Here is a 19,214-nt window from a genome sequence, read left to right on the forward strand (position 1 = left end):
TCACGTTAACCACTTCAAGGACAAGTAATACAAAATTTATTTCATGGATAGTATCAGCTTAACAATAAGGACACTAAGTGCTCATTTCCCAAGACAGATCAATACAGTGAGTCCCACATTGCCACAATTGTGTGGAACAGATAACAGCCAAGTCCAAGTCTCACTCCGCCTATTACAGGGTTTTCATATTTAGCGAGTCGAAGTGCATGTTGGCACAAGAGGGAGTCTTTGCCTTCGCTCATTTCCGGTATCTTCTAAACACCAGAGTGTTTGACTGGGGCTTCTCATGACTCGGGAGGATCATTTGGAAGCGTAGAAAACACAAAATGGCCGCCTGGTGGGCTTCACTCCGCCTCCTCTTTTTCCAGAAAGTCTGTCAGAGTTCCTGCATCGACAGGGATGAGCAGGTACTCCACGCCGTCCGCACCCTGCAGGAGACCCCACATCAGCAGAACACTTAACACCTCTCCACAGGCTGAGGTTCATCTCATAACCACCCCTTTTCTCACTAATAACAGATTTACGTTCACTTATGGGTAAGTGCATAGGGTAAGAGCAAACTGCATGCACTTAAACACAACTAAGGGGCACATTGGTACACTGGTACCTCAAGAGGCACACGGCCAATTTTAAATTATTTGGGTTAAAAAAAAAAATGGGATGCCTCTCTGACCTTCTTGGTACGAATTAGCTTGTGGTCCCTGAACTCGGTCAGCTGTGTCCTCAGAGTGATGTCACTGTTCACCAGGAAGGCCTCACGACAGCGTTGATAGAAATCTTGAAAGGACAGCCCTGTGTGCACAGTGTTTTCAGTCAATACAATACATAAGCTAAACCACAGCTCAGTTTGAGACAAGGCATTGAATTCTTCCATTTATATGGTTATGTACACTCAGTGGCCACTTTATCAGGTACACCTGTTTGGAAACGCAAATAGCCTGCTGCTCCAAACAGCGAATCGTGTAGATGCAACCTAATATATAAAGCATGCAGACATGGTGAGGAGGTTTTGTTTGAGGGGTGCTGGGGTACCCCTGTGTAAGAGCGGCCGTGGGTTATACCTGTGTATGTGGGGTTGTCTTTGTTCTCCAGCTGAAACTCTGCCAGCAGTCTGAATATCCCTCTAAAAGAGAAAGGAAACAGAATGATGTCTGACTGTGGAGCACTGGGCCCATCCTGCAAGAGGTTCTCTCATCCTGTGGGGTGATTTAAGGGACAGATGGACAAGGCTGTGGCCACAGCTTGTTGCCGGGCAGCAAAAGAACAAGCGCCGGTAAGGTCAGCGGTATAATAAGACCGTCTGTGAGACCAGCAGCTGGAGGTCACGGTGTTAATGGGGTGAATATGGAGTCCCAGAGTAAAGAGGCTCATCGGGAGAGACGCGAGGCGTGGGCGGGGCTTACCTGGCGTTTGGCGTGAGGCTGCGCAGCACGTGAGTGAGGGAGCTCAGCGCCAGGGCTCCGGACTGCTGCACGAGGAGCGAGTTCTCGTAGGACGTCTCCTGAAAATACGGCAGGTAGGTGGTGGTCTCGTACCAAATCCAGTTGAAGAGACTCATTGTCGGCTGGTCCCACACTGAGCCCCCACACACACACACACACACACACACACACGCACACGCACGCACACAGACAGAGAACTAATGTCAATCAGTGTTGCTCAATACGTTATTATGCACACAAACTGCATATGTTCGCATCTGCAGTGTCGATGCTGGCAGCAGTACAGACCTAGTGGGGCGTTGATGTGGTCGATGGAGGCCAGCAGGTGCATGTTGGGAATGGAGGCCAGCTGCCCCAGTGTCTGCTGGGTCTTCTCGCTCCGCAACATGGGGCCGTCGATGTTGTGGATGATGAGGTAAACGTGGAAATCTGGGTCTGGGGAAAACAGTTTATGTGCCACACCTGATTTTTTTCTACCTCTTCCTTATAGAAATAGGTTTCAGGGCTTTTCTTCTATCAGAAAATACAACCCAAGGAAGGTGTTTTGCTGAATGTAAAGAACTGAAAAACATTTATAAATCTGCCTTGCAAATAGCCTACTGAACTGAACAATACTTTTAAACTTTTTTTTATGTGTTTTCGGTTTCAAAATACATATAGTAATGACTGAAAGGAAAATTCCTCATTCTTACAGTCCTTACGTGACCTTTAGCCCTATGACAAAATTGCTCAGTGTAATGGATTTAAGGACATTTAGGAAGTCTAATTTGGGGATCTTCTCTTAATTAGAACAGACATGGAGTTCAATAAGCCCGCAGTACATCCTAAACGAAGAAGACGACGCACAACACCTCGTCTCATAGCTTCCACGATGAAGTCCATCTGGTCCATGGGAGTCCGGAAATGTCCGCCGTGTTCCAAGACCTCTCCTGTGACGGAGTTCAGGATCTGTGCGGAAACACCAGGTAAGGGAGCGCAGCGTTCGCCAGGGAGTAAACTGGTAAAAAAGACTCTCGTGTTTAGCAAGGAGCGGATGTGATGCGTCTAAGGGTAGCGGAGACCGTTTTAGGACGGCTCGCGGGGGAAGGGGGCAGACTGACCGACTTGAGCGTCATGCTGGGGAAGAAGCCGTTGATGACCATGTGGACAGAGTCCGACAGCATGGAGGTGCGGAACCTCTCTAGAAGCGGCCTCTTTGAACCCAGACCGTAGAGCAACACACTGAAGCCTAACCTATTGGACAGATCACAAAATTATTATTCATTATTATTATGTGGACATGATATTTCTTGAATTACAGCTACTACTAAATATGCATGATTCATCAGTGTCAAAATCTGCTTAGCATATTTTTATGTCTAAATTTTACACAGGACTACATGTCTGATGGTCTGGTTTTTGTAGGAATGGTAAACGCTCACTGTAGCTGCAGCATCCACTTGCTGAAATGCTTCTCATGATCCTTGTTTAGCTGAGCGATCTCCTCTGAGTAACGGGATGGACAATCGTCTAGCAGCTTGCACAGCGTTTCCTAAACCAGGAAACCCAAGTGTGACGTCAAAATATCACAACCGAACATGGAATAGGGCAAACGCAACACACAGCATCTCAACAGAAATCAATTCATACTTCTATTGGAGTTTTCAATGATAGACAAATCTAAGATTAGAAAGCCCCTCCTCCTATTGTTGAATTTCAACCCCACCCATACCTTTCCCACCTGTTCCCTCATCCACCATTTGAGTCTATTCATTCAGTAAAATCTGAATTCTCCCATCCGAATTCGTGAAAAAAAAAAAAATTAAGTCAGTAAAATGGCAAGCATTGTTGGGCTGAATGGCTTGTTGTCGTCAATATGTTATGACACACCATCAATACTGGCACACTGACTTTGGAAAATGTGATGGCAAATGATGCTGGACATAATTACATCACTCTCAAAGAAAAAAAGAAACAATCAATCTTTATTAAAGATTTTAATGCTTTCAAAGACTTTCTGCAATGCAGATATGTGCAAGTCCTGCTGTGGACTGTGGATGGGAAGCCTGTACCCACCTGGTCCAGTCTGGGAATTTGAAGCCTCTGCAGAGTTCTATCAGAGGTCAGGACTTTGGAGCTGCTGTGTGCTTCAAAGTATTCCTCCACGAGATCGGGCTGCAAAACAGAACACACTGAACTCAGACATTACCGCCCCAATGAACCCAAACACCGTGTGCTATTCATACAGTATACAGGCTTTTAGCAGACGCTCTTATCCAGATACATTTTTACATAGCGTTTTACATTGCATACATATATACAGCTGGATGTAGACTGAAGCAATGCAGGTTAAGTACCTTGCTCAAGGGTACAAAGGCAATTGGGAATCAAACCTGTGTACCTTATCCATTATACCACACCGCCTCCCTATAACCAGACATTTCACTGTCCTTAAAGGCATTGTCTCTCTGCACAATCTCTTCTCAGAATTTCTCATTCACACCCAAACTAATGCCCAATCATGACACCTTTATGCATGTCACCTCTGCATGTTTTTTTTAATTGGAACCAAATTAAATACCTTGGATTTCAACTACATTTCAAGTCAACTTACTGTACCCATCCCATGAAAGTCTCCTAGAATAGCACAGTGTAGTCATAATAATGACAGCAGTACCAGTAGTAGTATTTATAACAACATGCTTAAGGCCTTCTTCATCCAACCAAGTAAACTGAAAATGATGAAGATGGGATTATAAATTCCACATTGCATCCAAAAGTTAGCCCTGGAGCAGGCAAGACATTAAGAACTGATGAAATATCCCTGCCATGCTAATGCCAATAAACTGCACCCAGAAGCACTGCACTTTCCCAGATATTTTTTGTTTTTATAATACATTAATATCATACTCGTCTCCTCTTGTTTTGCAGATCTCACCTCCGGGACTTTCTTGGTTTTCTTGGAAGGTGTTTTGTATAAAGCTGCAGCAGCGGACTTGCTGGGTGTTTTTGGGGTCGCCTCCACTGAGACTGGTTTCTCCTTAGCACCATCCTCCTCCTCATCATCCTCCTCCGAATTGGAGGGGGAGAGATCACTGTCGCTGTCAGACTTCAGGTTCGGGGCTGAAGAAACAGATTGATTTCTTATGGTACGTCACTGGGTATCAATGAACAACTGCCAATGAGGAGTTCAATGCACAAAGCTTGACGAACCTTTAAAAAATGAAACTGACAAAAAAGCATAATATAAGAATAACAACAAACCTGACAGTCTTTTTCGCAGTCTATGTGGAGTGGTTGAGACAAATTGCACCTTTTTCCCCTTAAAAAAAGACAGTAACGAGTAAACATTAAAGAATCACAAATTTTTTAATTGAATAAATTATTAAATATCACAAAAACAAAGGAATGCCAATGACGGCATCACAAACCAGCAAAAAATGACTGAAAGGTGAATTATTTGTTTTTCTATTATGGGGTGCCTACTAACAGGCAACAATGACTGGGTCATGTAATGGTCTGTGTCATATCCAAACGATTGAGACTGGTATTTATTCTCTTCTACATACTGTACCTTCTGTGGGGTCTTGTTTTGGCTATCCTGTCCTGAAAACAGAAACAATTTTTTAAGATTTAACACTATCACCCAATCAAAGATAATGCCACAGAACAGAACTAAGGAGCATGCAAATACAGAACAATGGTTAAGTCTTTTCTGAACTCACGCTTGCTGGCTCTGGGGGGACTGGTGACTTCATCATCCGGGGTGCTGAATGTGACACTCTTGCCTGGGGTACGGGCCCATGCAGACGCTTTTGAAACAGAACAAAGGGCACAATTAACCATCCATCACTGTTTTACAGTCTGGTCTTATTTGGGGATTATCTAGGTGACATTACACGAACCGAGAAACATTACTCTAAGAAAGAGAACTGGGAGAAGAGAAATTCTAACATTCTTCACAAGGTTTGTTTTTCAAAAATCCATTGAAAATGCCACAAATTCATAAGTTCATGATTCAAAAACACAGCGTGAAGGTTATTACAGCACAAATATACTCAAGACTGAGACACTGTATCAGTCCCCATTTTTAAGTTCCAATCTCATAAATTAAGGGATATGAACATATTAGAGATCCAATGGATTAAACATTCTGTACTATCCTGGACTACTAACAGAACCCCAAACAGGGTTAAGTAGAGTGATGGTGAGCAGTGAGGAGGGTAGAATCACTGACAGTGTGAAGCAGAAAGGACAGCAGGAATCTCACTCACCCATCTGAGCCATCTTGTTCGAGCGCTTGATGCTCTGGAAAGTAAACACAGCTGCACCTGCTATGCTGGCAGAGCCATTTTCCGCCCCCGCTGCTGAATGAGCAAAAATGAACCTCAATTACAAAACGTTTATGTTTATAACTCACATCCTAGTACTAACACAAATACAATTCCCCGGTCATAACGTTATTCATAACTACGACAGAACAAGATGAGCTAAATACAAAACGGGAAAAAAAATGTCAACTTTTTATTTAAATATTCTGACACTACTCTCATAATTAACGAGTCAGAAAGATCTAGAACTTTCAGGTAGACCCAATACCTCCAGCTCCAGTGCCAAGTGCCTCTACATAGTCCTGTTCATCAAAGACATCCTGATCTTCCTCATCCCCCGCTTTCTCTCCAGGATCAGGAAGATCAGTAACCAGCTTCTGGACCATGTCCTTAGAGACCTTCACACCTGAGGAGGGAAAAATATTTTCAGAGACTGCTCAGTTTGCAAGCTCTAGCAACTACAACACATATTTAAAGCAACATTCATCGGGATAATGAACACCATGCCACATGATGTATTACCAATTGTATAATAATAACAATTTATATTGAGGTAGGTTTTATTTATCATGTTATGAAAACATTGTTTACAAAAGGAATACAGCAAAATTGCTGAGCAAGGATAATTTCGTTAAATTGCAGAGGTGAATGTCTTCTCTCCAACTTAGTCACCAAAGAAATGGTCGCTATCAGTTAACTGCCATTTCTTACCCTCTTGTTTATCAACAATGTGGTCCAGGACTTCTGCATCTCCGACAAAACGGACCTCAAGAACTCCAGCATCTTTAGACCGCTTTTGAGGACTCATGATTTCGCCTGTAACATGACATCTCTATTAAGCATGACCAGCTATTGATTGTTAGCTACAGCAGACATAGTTGAAGTTAAATGAGCATTTTGAAGTAGAAATATTCCACACTAGACTGCTAGCTAGTTATCGAAACGGTATAGGAAGATGCGCATATCGCAAGCTGTTAGGCACAGGAACCATCATGAAACAATAACCTAAATTTGCAGCTTTGTTTTGCTGCTGTGTGAACACATAAAGCAGAGAAAGACCGTTTTATTCAGTGTCAAACTAGCTATAACTTTCAACAGCATATAGCCAACCTAGCGCTGAAAAAGCTTGCTTTTACCCAAGTTCGCGAAACTTACTGTCACAGGCGACCATGCAGGCAAACGTCCAAAATGAGAAAATACCAAGGGTCCTTCGATCACAGCATTATTACTTAGCATTGGGCTTGAGCGCTAAAATCACGTCGTTTGCTACATTTCAGAAAGAAAATACATCAATCGCATTCGTTAAAAATTACGAGAGAAAACTTTCCTCACTCATTATACCCGCCACCATGCTACACACTATTTAAATGAACATACGCGTAAAGGAGAAGGCGGTACTTTCAGCCAATAAAAAATGAGTATAGGTAACGTCATATCCCCTGACGTCTGCATACGGGATTTGCTTGGGGAAACCATAGAGTGCAATCAGTGTAAAGGTTTGCGTTTGAGTTGGAGGCGTTCTGTTTCCATGCAGTGAGGTTCGCCCCCAACACGTACGCCTTGTTTCTTACTCATACAAAGCACTGTCTATAAAGCATTAAAACACGCTAAATCTACGCCTGTCGTTAAATGTATTGATATCAAAATGAGGCCGAGTTACAGCAATAAATGATCATAGCTGTCACAAATTAAACTCTATTCCAAAGTAATGCTACCCAATATTTCCTAAATTATTTATTGTACCTTGGACCTGTGTTTTTTCATCTTACCATCTGAAGAGAATGTGGGTTTTCAAAGTTTATGTGAAGATTTTTAAAAATAATTTTTAATTGTAAAATAAATTATACTATTATACTTATCTGGCTAAACCTTACAGTACAGTAATGGGGCAAACATGTCTGGATAGATTTTTAATATTCAATATTTATGCAAAAGACAAATATTTGTAAATTTTATCAGTAATCTGTAATTATGTCATTTTTGTCTTCTTCCATGAGGCAATGACTTATAGACAGAGGTCATTGTGGTTATTTATGTAGGAAACCCTTAAAAGTTCCACACTCTCGATGCTGTATAGGCGTGTGGCATGCTGCCCCACAAAACCGTAATTTAGCGGGATGGCATAATTTAACATTCCAAATTAGGGTGGGGATGGCATATACACAACCCCACTTTGGTCACCAAAATAAAAAAACAAGACCAGGACAAAACCTACTATGGCTGGACCTAACACACTTCATCCGGCCGACCAATGGTGTAACTTCATAACTCAGCCGACCGGTGTAACTTAATCACTCACTCAGTCACAGACATTCGCGTTTGTAGGGCTGGCCCCGCTGTCGTTTTTTTTTTACTTTGTTACATTATTTCACTTCATGCATTTTAAACCATTGTTTTTTCCCTTTTGATTTATGTAAACTATTCAGAAGGTCAGTATTAATGTTCCATTAACAAGTTCTAATTTGCCTTCCATTAGGGCACTAAATGTACGCTACTCACTAGAAAAAAATCTATACGGGGAATTTTCTATTTCTAGTCGAACATGTCCTCACAAAACATTTTGTGTATCAGCAAAATAAAAATAAATGGACAGAAGCTAAATCCTGAAAAAAATGGTTGAGTTCAAGTAAAATCCACAGCATAATATTATTAAGAAAGTAACTGAATTCATTATTCGTTATGGGAAGTATAAACTTTCCTTGAACTTATAATGAACTTAGAACACTTAGAAACACTGTATTTGAAAACAAACATAATTGATAATCTACGGGAACTAAACATTCATTTTTACTGATAAAACCAAAAACATGATGGCTTTTTTAAAACTCTGTTATTTTGCCATTTACTGATGTAAACCACCAATCAAAGATTTTGGTGGCATTTAAAAACAATTACTATGGCAATAATTGATGTTACTTTGTTGTATTTGGGGAAAGCCATTTCTCTAAATGCAGCCACAAAGCTTTGATGCTGTACAACAGTTTTAAAATTTAGAACACTGTAATTCATGCTCTTCAAGTAGATTCAGGTCCAATAAAAATGACAAAACAAGTGAAGCAAGTATTTGGAATCAACACCATATTTATTCAACATTTTACAGATAGACATATCTCTTTGTATTGCAGTCACTTTATTCTCTGTACATTTTTTATTTACAAGGATTTAAAATATTTGTATTCATTTTCAACATCAGTGGTACAATGGTGTACATATCAATTTCATTATAATTGTAGATTGTATTCATTAATTATATTAATTTATGTGTCAGCAGCATCAAACAATTATGAAATAACAGCTACAAAGAGAATGGATTCCATGCACGAGTCCCATTTTCCATCTTCACAACAGTGGAAGCCGTACGATAAGACACACACACACACTTTTGATCCCTCTCTCTCTCTCTCCCTTCCTCTCACAAATACAGAGAAAAAGGTGGTTTGTCTTTCCCTTTCCAGAGTAGAATATGGAATGAATACCCAGCTACTCTGCTAGCTAAGCTGACAGAAGATTCTGCAATGGTGTAACAAGACTGACCGTTGTATACTTGGATTGTCTAAATTGGGATAAATTGAATAAAGAATAAAAATATCTTTAAAAATGAAAATTAAATATGTTGCATAGAACTTATCAATGTTATAATCAAAACAGATGGCTACTGCCAGATTTGAGACCTTTGAAACAAGTTAACCTAATCCTGGTACCCACCAGCAAATTGCATTTTTCCGTTTTCAAAGAAACAAAGCAAATAGCTGTTCCCTTGCCCTAGTTAAAATGCAGACTGAGGGTGTCAATCATATCACCACTTGCATGCTTTGTTTAGGAGATGTAGGCATCCAGAGGATACTGTATGGTTTAGGAAAGTGCACTGAAGGGTTTCACTATCACACTGCAGTGCTGTTCTCAGACGAGGTCATGCCAGTCTCTCAGATCACAGGAGAACAGCACAAGAGTCAGTGTGACAGCTTCTCAGCGTCTGCCAGTCTTCCTCTCAGATACAGGGAAACACAGAGTCAGTGTGACACCTCTGTTGAATCACACACAGGGACATACAGAGCCAGTCTGACACAGTCCTGCTCTCTTTCACACAAGAGAATGCATCCTTCAACATTTTGTACTGAACAAGCCATAAGTCAATCAGACTTGTGCTAGAATACACCATGAGATGGTATCATTCAGAATGACAAAAGCTCAGTGGTCCCTGAATTTCAACCACAGCCATGACACTAACACTGCAGGACATTAACACTGCAGCCACTGGAGTCCCCCATAAGATTAAACAGTAAGCTTCTCAATCTCGCTTCATGTTGAACAATCATAGTCCAGTTCATTCAAAGCTATCTAACTATGCAAGACCATAATACAGATTAAAACACTCCATTACCATTGCCAGTGCTTTCATTGTGGGAGTTTGACAGACAGAGAGCTTCCATTGTCACACTGAAGGCGTTTCCATTTAAATTAGACATCCAACGAAGATAACGGCTGTCACCATCACATTAAGGGGTGCGCTTGTTATTTAACGCACATCTCCATCAGTACTTAGCACTATTCATTTAATGTGCACAGAAAATAAGATAAAATCCATGGTAAATAAGGCTGATGCTGAGTCTGGAATCTAAGATGGCGGAGGCCCTGAACTCAGGTAAAAGAAGGGTGATGGTGGGACTGGAAAAGGCCGAACTTTGCTTTGTTAGAGATGGGTTCTCCCAACTCTACTGCTGAGACATCAAAAAATGATTTCAAACCACTGAACGCATTCAATTCAAGCACTCCCTTTAAAATGAAACGGGCAGTAAATTCTATATTGTGGGGAAAAAAAGGGCTTCACTGAAAACAATTTAAAGTGCACTGAAACCATTATAACTAATACAGCAGGTCCAAGGGAAATCTTCCCATTCACATTCCACTGAATAAGACCACCACGCTACATATTTCATACTGACAGTTTAAACTGGTAGGGTGAGGGCCCCTCACAATCTGATAAAGACGAACGAATGTAACGAAGAAAGAAATTCTGCTTTTTAAAATCTGGTTTATTACCGAGATGCAGAACAAGAGTCATGCAAACACAGCTTAGCTTTTCAACAGAAATGCTGTGACCTCCAGCAGATTTCTAAAAATGAAATGGTCCTGTCACCGAGTGGTAATTACAATGACAGGCTTTTTCACCATCTGTGCAGTGCAGGAATTACACTTTCAAACAGCAAAGGAAGGCACTGCAGTTAAAATGCATGATAGTCATATATGATCTTAACTAATGAGACCTGGACCACTGCTAGTCCCGGTCACTTTAGTTCTCATGAAGACACTCCAAAGTGTCACACTGGGCTATGGCACTCCCACAGAGTACTGGCTGGAGTGAAGCTCGACCCTGCCAGTGGGTTACACGTGATGCGTAACTGCCCACAGCATTGCCCATATACTGTAGAGAGCTTCAGCTGGGGCAGCTTCTAGAGACTTCTCTGGTTAATTGTGCACCTGTAACCCACCAGCATGAGCTCTGAAGTCATGTGACATGCTGCAATTGCAATGGAATTCTGTTGAGCGGCCATCTTAGTGCCTGTCAGAGAACATTCTAATCCCCACCTTCCCAAATGTATGCAGATTGCTGCAGTGATGGAAACAGGAGGAAAATGGCAGGGGGGGGGGGGGTCGGGGAAAGTGAAGGAAAACCTTTTTTTTCCCTGTGTGCATTGGTCAGTCAAAACGTATATTAAAAAACCATCTTAGAGGGACTGACATTTATAGAAAGTCTCAACACACATATATACATAAACACACATATCCACATACACGTATACGCACCGAACCCACAACCCACATACACACAACGTACATACATAAGTGCATATTGTTCACTCTACGCCACCGATTTCTGTTAGTCAGATATATGATTATATATATGAGAAATAGTTTCCTTCTTCAATATAGGAAATAATACAGAGCATCAAATGTCTTTACTGATTGAGCCAAAACTAGCTAGCCTTTAACTAGCACCTCATGATTTCACATGAGGTTATAGAATTTAACTTAGCAGTTTCCCTGGTACTCCCCAATGAGGAACTCATTGTACAGTAACGACTTTCAAGAGAAAGAAAGTAATAAGGGGAATACAGTTTCCAAACTGTAAGCATGAGGAATATTGGGTTTGAGTGTCAGACGAACACAAGATGAGGTAGAGGGGAGGCTTGTGGGAAATAGGGAAAATCGGAACTGTCCGATTTCTTTTCCAACAACAGATGTTTAGTGACAGCACATAGCTTGTAAGTGGACATTCAGTCAACTGCAGACAATTCAGTTAAATAAACAAATCTGTCACAAGCCACATTACATACACAGACATTTTCCGATGAGATTTCCAGACAACAACTAGCTTCACAGCAGTGCATCCTGCATCTAACAGTACAACGTTGCTGCAGACCCATCTATCCACCCGTCCAACATACCCGCCTATTCCTGGTCAGGATCGCGGTGGGGGGAGGGCAGGAGCCTATCCCAGCATGCATTGGGCAAGAGGCGGGACTTACATGGATTCACATGGATATACTCTGCGTAGAAATCAGCCAGGTACACTCAAGTCTCTGCTTTTGTGCGATTGTGTTATTAATCCAAATGATTAGGAGAAAATAAAAGCATATTTGGGCAATTTCTCCTGTCAGGAGCATCCTCCTTTAAGACTGGGAACTCTTCAAAAATTACATATTTATGCAGGAAAATATTCCAATTTGTTTAGAATTAATTTTGAATATAAATATTGTAGAAATTATGAAATTAAAAACCAGCGTATTTCTTGGTCTGATTGTTTTTTTTAAAAAGCATCATAAAAATTTAAGAACAAAATTATTCAAAACCGCTCTCTTTGGGATCTATTCAACAAGACAGATCAGATAAATTCTAACATAAATTAAGATTTAAAATAAAGAAGAATCAATTGAAGATTGCACATCACCTCAAGGTTAAACAGAAAGGCATTGGAAATGCCCATTCTTTTCCAAGTAGCATTGGTAGTCTTATTGCTGATTTGATACAAAATATAGACTATTTTAATCTCAGGATTAAGTTACAGACCCACAATGAATTTCTAATATTGATTAACAATAGACATCGTGTTTTGTTTTCCTTTGTTTTCATTTTAAGCCATGTAGCTTGGGTACTAAGAGAAAGGGACACGGAATTCTCTGGTTAGTCAGAGAAGATGATTGGATGGGACAGCTTTCTGCAGACTGGTGGGGCGGAGTTACACGTCAGGTGACTTCTCCCACTGGCTGCCAGAGGAGTCCAGTCCCTCTCCTTCATGGGCTGAATTTACATAGAGACCGCCTTCTCCTCCTGACCTCCCGCTGCGAGAGAAAGGAGTGCACGACACGCCCCCCACCTGTGATGTCACCCTCTCCCCGCCGCAATGCTACACCTGGGATATGATCTGCATGGTGAAGCTGGGCGAGCGGGACTCCCTGGAGAGGGGCGTGCCGGGCGAGAGGAGGTCCTGATCCTCCTCCTCTGGCCGGCCCAGCTGCTCGTCCGGCAGGCTGCCCGCGGAGAAGCGACGCGCCGTCCCCGGCGTCCCCTCCAGAGTCCCCTCGAGGGTCCCCCCCTCCAGGGTCCCCTCGCTCCCCTGGCTCCCGTTCAGGGTGATGTTCGTGCAGTCGAAGGACTTGCTGGACGAGGTGCTGCCAGTCCGGACCACCGCGCGGCCGGCCGGGTAGCTGAGGCGCTTCCGGGCGGGGCTCAGCTCGATGGCGTCCGGCGAGAGGGCGGGGGGCGGGGACTGCCTCCGCTGCTGCTGCCTGCGCAGCACCGCCTGGGGGTCGGCCGACGGGTCCCTGTGCTTCCGGCCGCTGCCGCTCCTCGGGCCGACGCCCGGGGCCTCGACCCGGACCCCGACCCCGGGCCCCGGCTTGGTCCCGCTGGGCTGGCTGCTGCTGGAGGCTCCGGAGGAGAAGCCCTCGTCCGGGTCGTTCAGGGTGAAGGACTCGTCCTCCCCGCTCATGCCATCGGCATCTGCAGAGAGAGAGAGAGGGGGAAACAACAGAAAGAACGAGAAAAAGAGGAGCAAAAGAGAGCAGTGTTAAAAATATGTCCCAGAAGTGTACTAGATCAAAAGGAGAGGTATGTATATCGGTTGCTCTTGAAATAGACCTCAGTGTCTCTCATCATACAGCTTAAGCACTCATGCTAACCTAGTAAGTTGCTCTTCATTAACGCCATACCTATAACACTATCTTCACCTTTCGACCTCACAAGCAATCCACATTCTGGACAAAATCATATCTTCTCTGATCGTATATTTAATTTGATTAGTGGAGAGGAAAAAAAACAAAACAATACAACCCATCTTGACTAGCATTTACGAGGAAGAAAAACTTCCCTTGTTCATTCACAATGGAAGAAGTCAACTTTAATCGACAACCACCACGTGCGATGTGCCATTTATCCGTTTACATTCGTAACCTGGTCACGTTCCGCCAGCACATCCGCCTCCACGGCCTCCTGAGCCCAGCAGACTCTAGAGTGCGGTGGAGCGCAGAGATAGTGTGTGGAGGGAACGCTCTCTCATCGAAATGCCAGGGAGGCCTCTCAGAACTATCGATCCCGGGCCACGAAACCCCTTTACTTTCCGACGGTACACGCCTCCCTGCCCGCCCCCCTTCGGACGCTCGATCCCAGACCGTCACCGGAATGCTGTTTGTTCACCGCCCTGCTCTCTTTGCTCTACTCCCTCAGAATGCAATGAGATAAGAAAACACTGCAGAAGGGTCTCTGTGAATCGATACTGGGCCGATAACAGGATTCTGTTATGGGTCCTGTACAGATTATTTCATCTAATCCAAATGCCAGTTGTATGACCGAATGGAAAAATACACTGTTTTTGTCCTGCACAGCCATTTCTGGGATCACCTGGGCCAATGCAATATCTCTAACTAAATAAAAACTGGGACAGAGCAACCCACACTCCTCTTGCAAAGACCCTGCAACTAAACTTCCATCAATCACTAAAAGATGAAGTAAAAGATGAGTGAATTGAGACTACTGTAAAAGATTTTTAAGAGTTACCATTGTTGAAATCCATTGGGGGAGAAAAGTCAATTTTAAATATTGTAAGAAACATTCCACACACCTTCATGACCACATGGAATTAGGTCAAACAATTGTCAACAGAACACAAAAACACACACAGGTTAAAATCTTGTTTTAAATACAGAGTCCGCCAGAGTCGGTTGTGTTAGCAGAGAGAAGGGCAAAGCAAAGCAGAATGGATAACAGGAAATAAAGTTTTAATCGCCTCGCACGACAACCACAGCGACGCGACCGACAGGCTCCGTCATGCAGCACCGGGCAAGCACAACCCGCATCCTGGGCTGGACCGCTAACAGAAGAGAGAGGAGGAAAAAGACTGGAAGAGCCAGGGAAATGGACGAGGGGAAGACATGCACAAGACAGGGAGACTAGCGCACATGCCCTCCCGTAGCGCTTCAGCTCACACGCATGTGGTGCGATGCAGCCTGGAGTCTGAGGAAAGAGAGGTTATTCGTCAGAAAAACAGACAGAAACCTGACTCTGACTGGGCCATGTGTCGGCAGACATGCCGAAGAATTTTACCAATACTTTCAAATTTCTCACAGCACATTCTGCTTTATGCTCAGCTCAAATTGAAAGTAGGAGTAAGAAGCCAAAAAAAGCAGTAGAAGTTTCTATCCACACACCTGAATCTTGGTAAACTGAACTTCATAATTCCTTTGCAGATGACTAAGATGCAGAACCTTACTATTTTCAAACATAGCTGATCAAGGGTCCCACAAAAATGTGATTAAAGTATATGAGTTCTTTGACTATAAGAGCTTACAGAGGCCTGTACTTTCAATGGTCAGGGTCTTTCATGAAGTATATTCTGTCAAAGTGTGAAGGGAGTGGAGACGACGTTGTAACAGTGACTGAGGTCTTTTCAGCATCACAAGGCAGACTACAGGCTCCAGGTCAATTCTCACATTCACTGCTAAATACATGAATACTGCAATCCAGCAGAGACTAATGACCAACTAGGAAAAACAACCAGCTTGAATGAACCAGATTATAAAAATGGCTGTGATTGGACTGCAGTGTGTTAATAGTGATGCAGAGGGGCACTGGGATACACCCACACTGTAGAGTCCATGCAATGCACTGATCTAAGTTTGGCAAAAAGCCACCCAAAGCACTGACTGAGACCCCCTTTTAAGCTGGATTTATGAAAGAACAACACGGTGTGAGACGCTGAGTGATTACACAGTGAAAGCAAGTGGCTTAATGGACGTGACGAGCTGACACCAGCGCTGAGACAGAAGTACACAGGACACACAGGAGATGGGCTCCTTCTGCTTCCTAGGACCAGAGTATGTACTAGTGACACGTGAACACTCGTGTACTCGAGCACTTGCATCTTTAGGGCTGAGCTACAACATGCCACATTTTATAGGACGACAGTATTTGGGGTTTTTGGGTCTTGTTCCTGCTTTGATTGACATGCACATGCTGGAATGCGGTAGGTGGCAGTTCTGGGGAAGCTTCTTGTCACTCACCGAGCAAGCTCCGCCCCTACATATGCAATATGTACACAGCTGCAGTAAAGGGGTAAAAATGAAACTGCACCAGAAAATATGGAGGGGACACACTGGAAATTTTGAGGACAGAAGTACATTATGGCAGAGGGCCCAGTCTGGAGCAGGACCAGCTGAGACAGCAGTGGATCCCTGTACTTGGGAGTATGGATGGATACAAAGCTTCAATAGGATTTCTGTATCTAGCTTGCTGTGACCACTAGAGGCAGCACTAAACCTGTGTAAAGCAGCATTAACAAGCAACATTAAACCTGCACCAAGCAGCATTAAACGAGCAGCATAAACTTGTGCAAAGACCAAACACCTAGAGGTCTCCTGTCCTCCACCTCGCACAGCTGCTAGAGTGAAATCAATGAAGCTAGACTAAAATCCACTCTGGTAACTGCAGGCAGCACTTTGTTAGGTGCTGATCAGTATGACAAAGGGAGGAATAGTATTTACATTAATAGTATGCACACTATTTATACTCCCAGAACAATGTTTTAACAATATGACATTCCAATCCCAGTGGACTGATCTGTTGAAAATCCATTCATAATAAAACATTGCACAATTGAACTTCTTTAGAGAGTAAATTTTCTCCATCTGCTCAAACAGTTCATTGTGTTATTATTATTATGGTTATGATTATTCTTATTATACTCCATTTTACTTAAATTAATTAATGTTATGTATTGCCCATTTCATTCTTTATTATTATATTCTATGTCAGTCTCTCATAATTCCTCCATCTTCCATAAATTGACAAAAATACAGGATCAATAAAGCTCTCAATGGGGATAACACAAACAGGAATCTCAGCTGTGATGGCACAGTGAAACGCTGCGATTGGTCAGTTTTGAACTGATCTGCTAGTGGAAGCATGAGCATGCTCAGTGAGTGAGGAGAGCAGAGCTCTCAGCAGGCGGCACGAGGCATGCACTCTGAGAGGTCCATGCAGACTAAGTCTCTCTCCACCCCGCGCCCAGAGTAAAAGTACACAAACTGCCTGCCCTAAAGGCCAGGAACACTGGGGCCCATGGGAGGTGGGGGTAAAGACGAGGGTCACGCCGGATGCTTTCGATCGGGGGGGCTGGGTGAGTCAGCGCACTCTGGGGGGTGTGAAAAGGGAGCTCAGCAGGGTTGCCATGCCGGCCCTGGGCGGAGTCAAGGGTGCCCCTCCTCCTACATCGGCTCCCTCCCTGCCCTCTGCCTCCGTTTCCCTGCCTACCCTCAGGCGCGGCGGGGGGCACGCTGGACTGCACCCGCCCTCCTCGCTCCGGATTGGTCGCGGGCGGGTCCGGGGAGGCGCGGCGGCTGGGGGTGCAGGCGAGGCTGAACTCGGCATCGCTCGAGAAGTCAAAACAATCTGGGATTCAACACAACAGAACCGGAGGAGACGGGGGCTCCTTAGTGACGGTGGCGAGAAAGACCGCGGCCGCACAGTGACTTCCTGCTCCAGGGGCAAAATTTTCACATTAACAGCGTGCACGTATCTGACTCTACGGCCGGTCCAGACCCTAACGCACATAAGTGAGTTTCCCTGAGACGATGACAACACAGAAGCAGAAAGAAAAGTGAGAAACACTAAAACAAACACACTGAAACAATACTGACACAGTCAGACAGCTGAAGAAGAACATAATCAGGGGTTGGCATGGTGTCCGTGGCAAATATTCTCAGACTTCCACTATTGCTGTATAAGCATATTCTTATGTCAGGAGCATTTGTATGCAGTCAAGGACACCAGTGGGGGTATTAGTTACTATTGTAACTATTGGATACTATGGCTTATCCAAATATAATTGGTGTTTGCGACACAGTATATTTGCACTGAAAGAAAATAATACTAATTAAAAGAAATAATAAATAAAATAAATTCAATTAAATATATAATCATAGTTGAACAAATTGTAATGAATCATAGAAGTAATCAGCTCTTAGCAATTCCCGTCACTCACCGTGATACTGGTGCCTAGGTCCAAAAAATTGGTGCTTTAATCGGCCTTTGGATAATTACATATGTCGAGCGTACAGAAGGACAATTTTGCAAAGCAGACTAGGGCAAACACTTTCTTGTGTTTGTCACAAGAGCCACAAGAATTCTGAAGTGTCCGTGGTATCGGATGGTCATGCCAACCCCTTAAAATAACGTCTGAGTAACATTGAAACAACACTGAACAATCAGTCAGCATGAAAGAGCAGTGGCAGAGGGCAGTAAGCAGAGGAATGAAATCGGTACAGACGCTGCTGCAGTCTCAGTAATTAATTTAATGAAAAACACGTTCCGTTTAAAAAGAAGTGTAATAATAAAATTCAATTCCTGGTCCTGGTGGGCTGCATCGTCTGCTGGTTTTTTTTTTTGTTACTCAGCACTTAACTGATCAATTAAAGCAGTCGATTAGACTGTTAACTCACCTCATTACCCATCACATCTGCAATGAGTGAAACCCGCTGCTGGCTCGGATCAAGATGGACCTAATTACACAGTAATGACTGCCAAAGTCCTGTTTTCCACTTCCTCTTAGGAGCACAGTGAAGCTGAATTCGTTCTGAGATCAAGTTGGGGCAGGGCGGGGCGAGACGGGGCGGGGCGGAGCTCTTACCCTCTCTCTTCCAGCGGAGGCGGCGGATGGAGGCAGCAGTGATGGCGGACTGAGAGATCCGGGTCGCCGTGGGCGTCACTTCCACCTGAAGGATCTTGCGTCCCTGGGAAGCGTCTGGGGCGTTGGCGGGCAGGGAGCGCTTCATGGCGTTGGCCACCTGGGGAACGGGGGCGTCAGAGGTCAGGTACGCTACGTACAGCCAGAGCTCTGAACTTCAAAGCCAAGTTAACAGTGACATCATTACTGAAGATCTGTTTCTCCACTTTATTCAGGCAGGGGAGA

General features: G+C 43.6%; 2 protein-coding genes across 4 annotated transcripts in view; both read right to left on the reverse strand.

Moving 5' to 3' along the window:
* Nucleotides 1-19: 19 nt before the first annotated feature.
* Nucleotides 20-7,134, reverse strand: orc2 (origin recognition complex, subunit 2). The gene is made up of 17 exons (XM_064327561.1): nt 6,908-7,134; nt 6,464-6,568; nt 6,021-6,158; nt 5,696-5,788; nt 5,147-5,233; nt 4,996-5,027; nt 4,686-4,743; nt 4,360-4,544; nt 3,498-3,596; nt 2,864-2,973; nt 2,543-2,675; nt 2,294-2,390; nt 1,731-1,877; nt 1,404-1,575; nt 1,062-1,123; nt 674-792; nt 20-428 (listed from the first exon to the last, which is right to left on the reverse strand). Exons 1-17 carry the CDS (start codon nt 6,921-6,923, stop codon nt 345-347), a joined length of 1,737 nt encoding a protein of 578 aa, XP_064183631.1. The 5' UTR covers nt 6,924-7,134; the 3' UTR covers nt 20-344.
* A 2,966-nt stretch (nt 7,135-10,100) lies between these two features.
* LOC135250820 (hyccin 2) overlaps nt 10,101-19,214 on the reverse strand; it is a 45,898-nt gene continuing 36,784 nt past the window's right edge. For 2 of the 3 annotated variants that reach the window (XM_064327566.1, XM_064327565.1), the window contains 2 exons: nt 18,933-19,089; nt 10,101-13,753 (listed from right to left, as the gene is read on the reverse strand). In XM_064327566.1, coding sequence (XP_064183636.1) covers nt 13,158-13,753; nt 18,933-19,089 — 753 coding nt within the window. In that variant the 3' untranslated portion in view covers nt 10,101-13,157. Of the gene's footprint in view, nt 13,754-17,557; nt 17,696-18,932; nt 19,090-19,214 lie in introns of all 3 variants that reach the window. The other variant, XM_064327567.1, reaches the window with a different exon arrangement.

The sequence above is a fragment of the Anguilla rostrata genome, chromosome 3 (genome assembly GCF_018555375.3).
Source record: "Anguilla rostrata isolate EN2019 chromosome 3, ASM1855537v3, whole genome shotgun sequence".
NCBI lineage: Eukaryota > Metazoa > Chordata > Actinopteri > Anguilliformes > Anguillidae > Anguilla > Anguilla rostrata.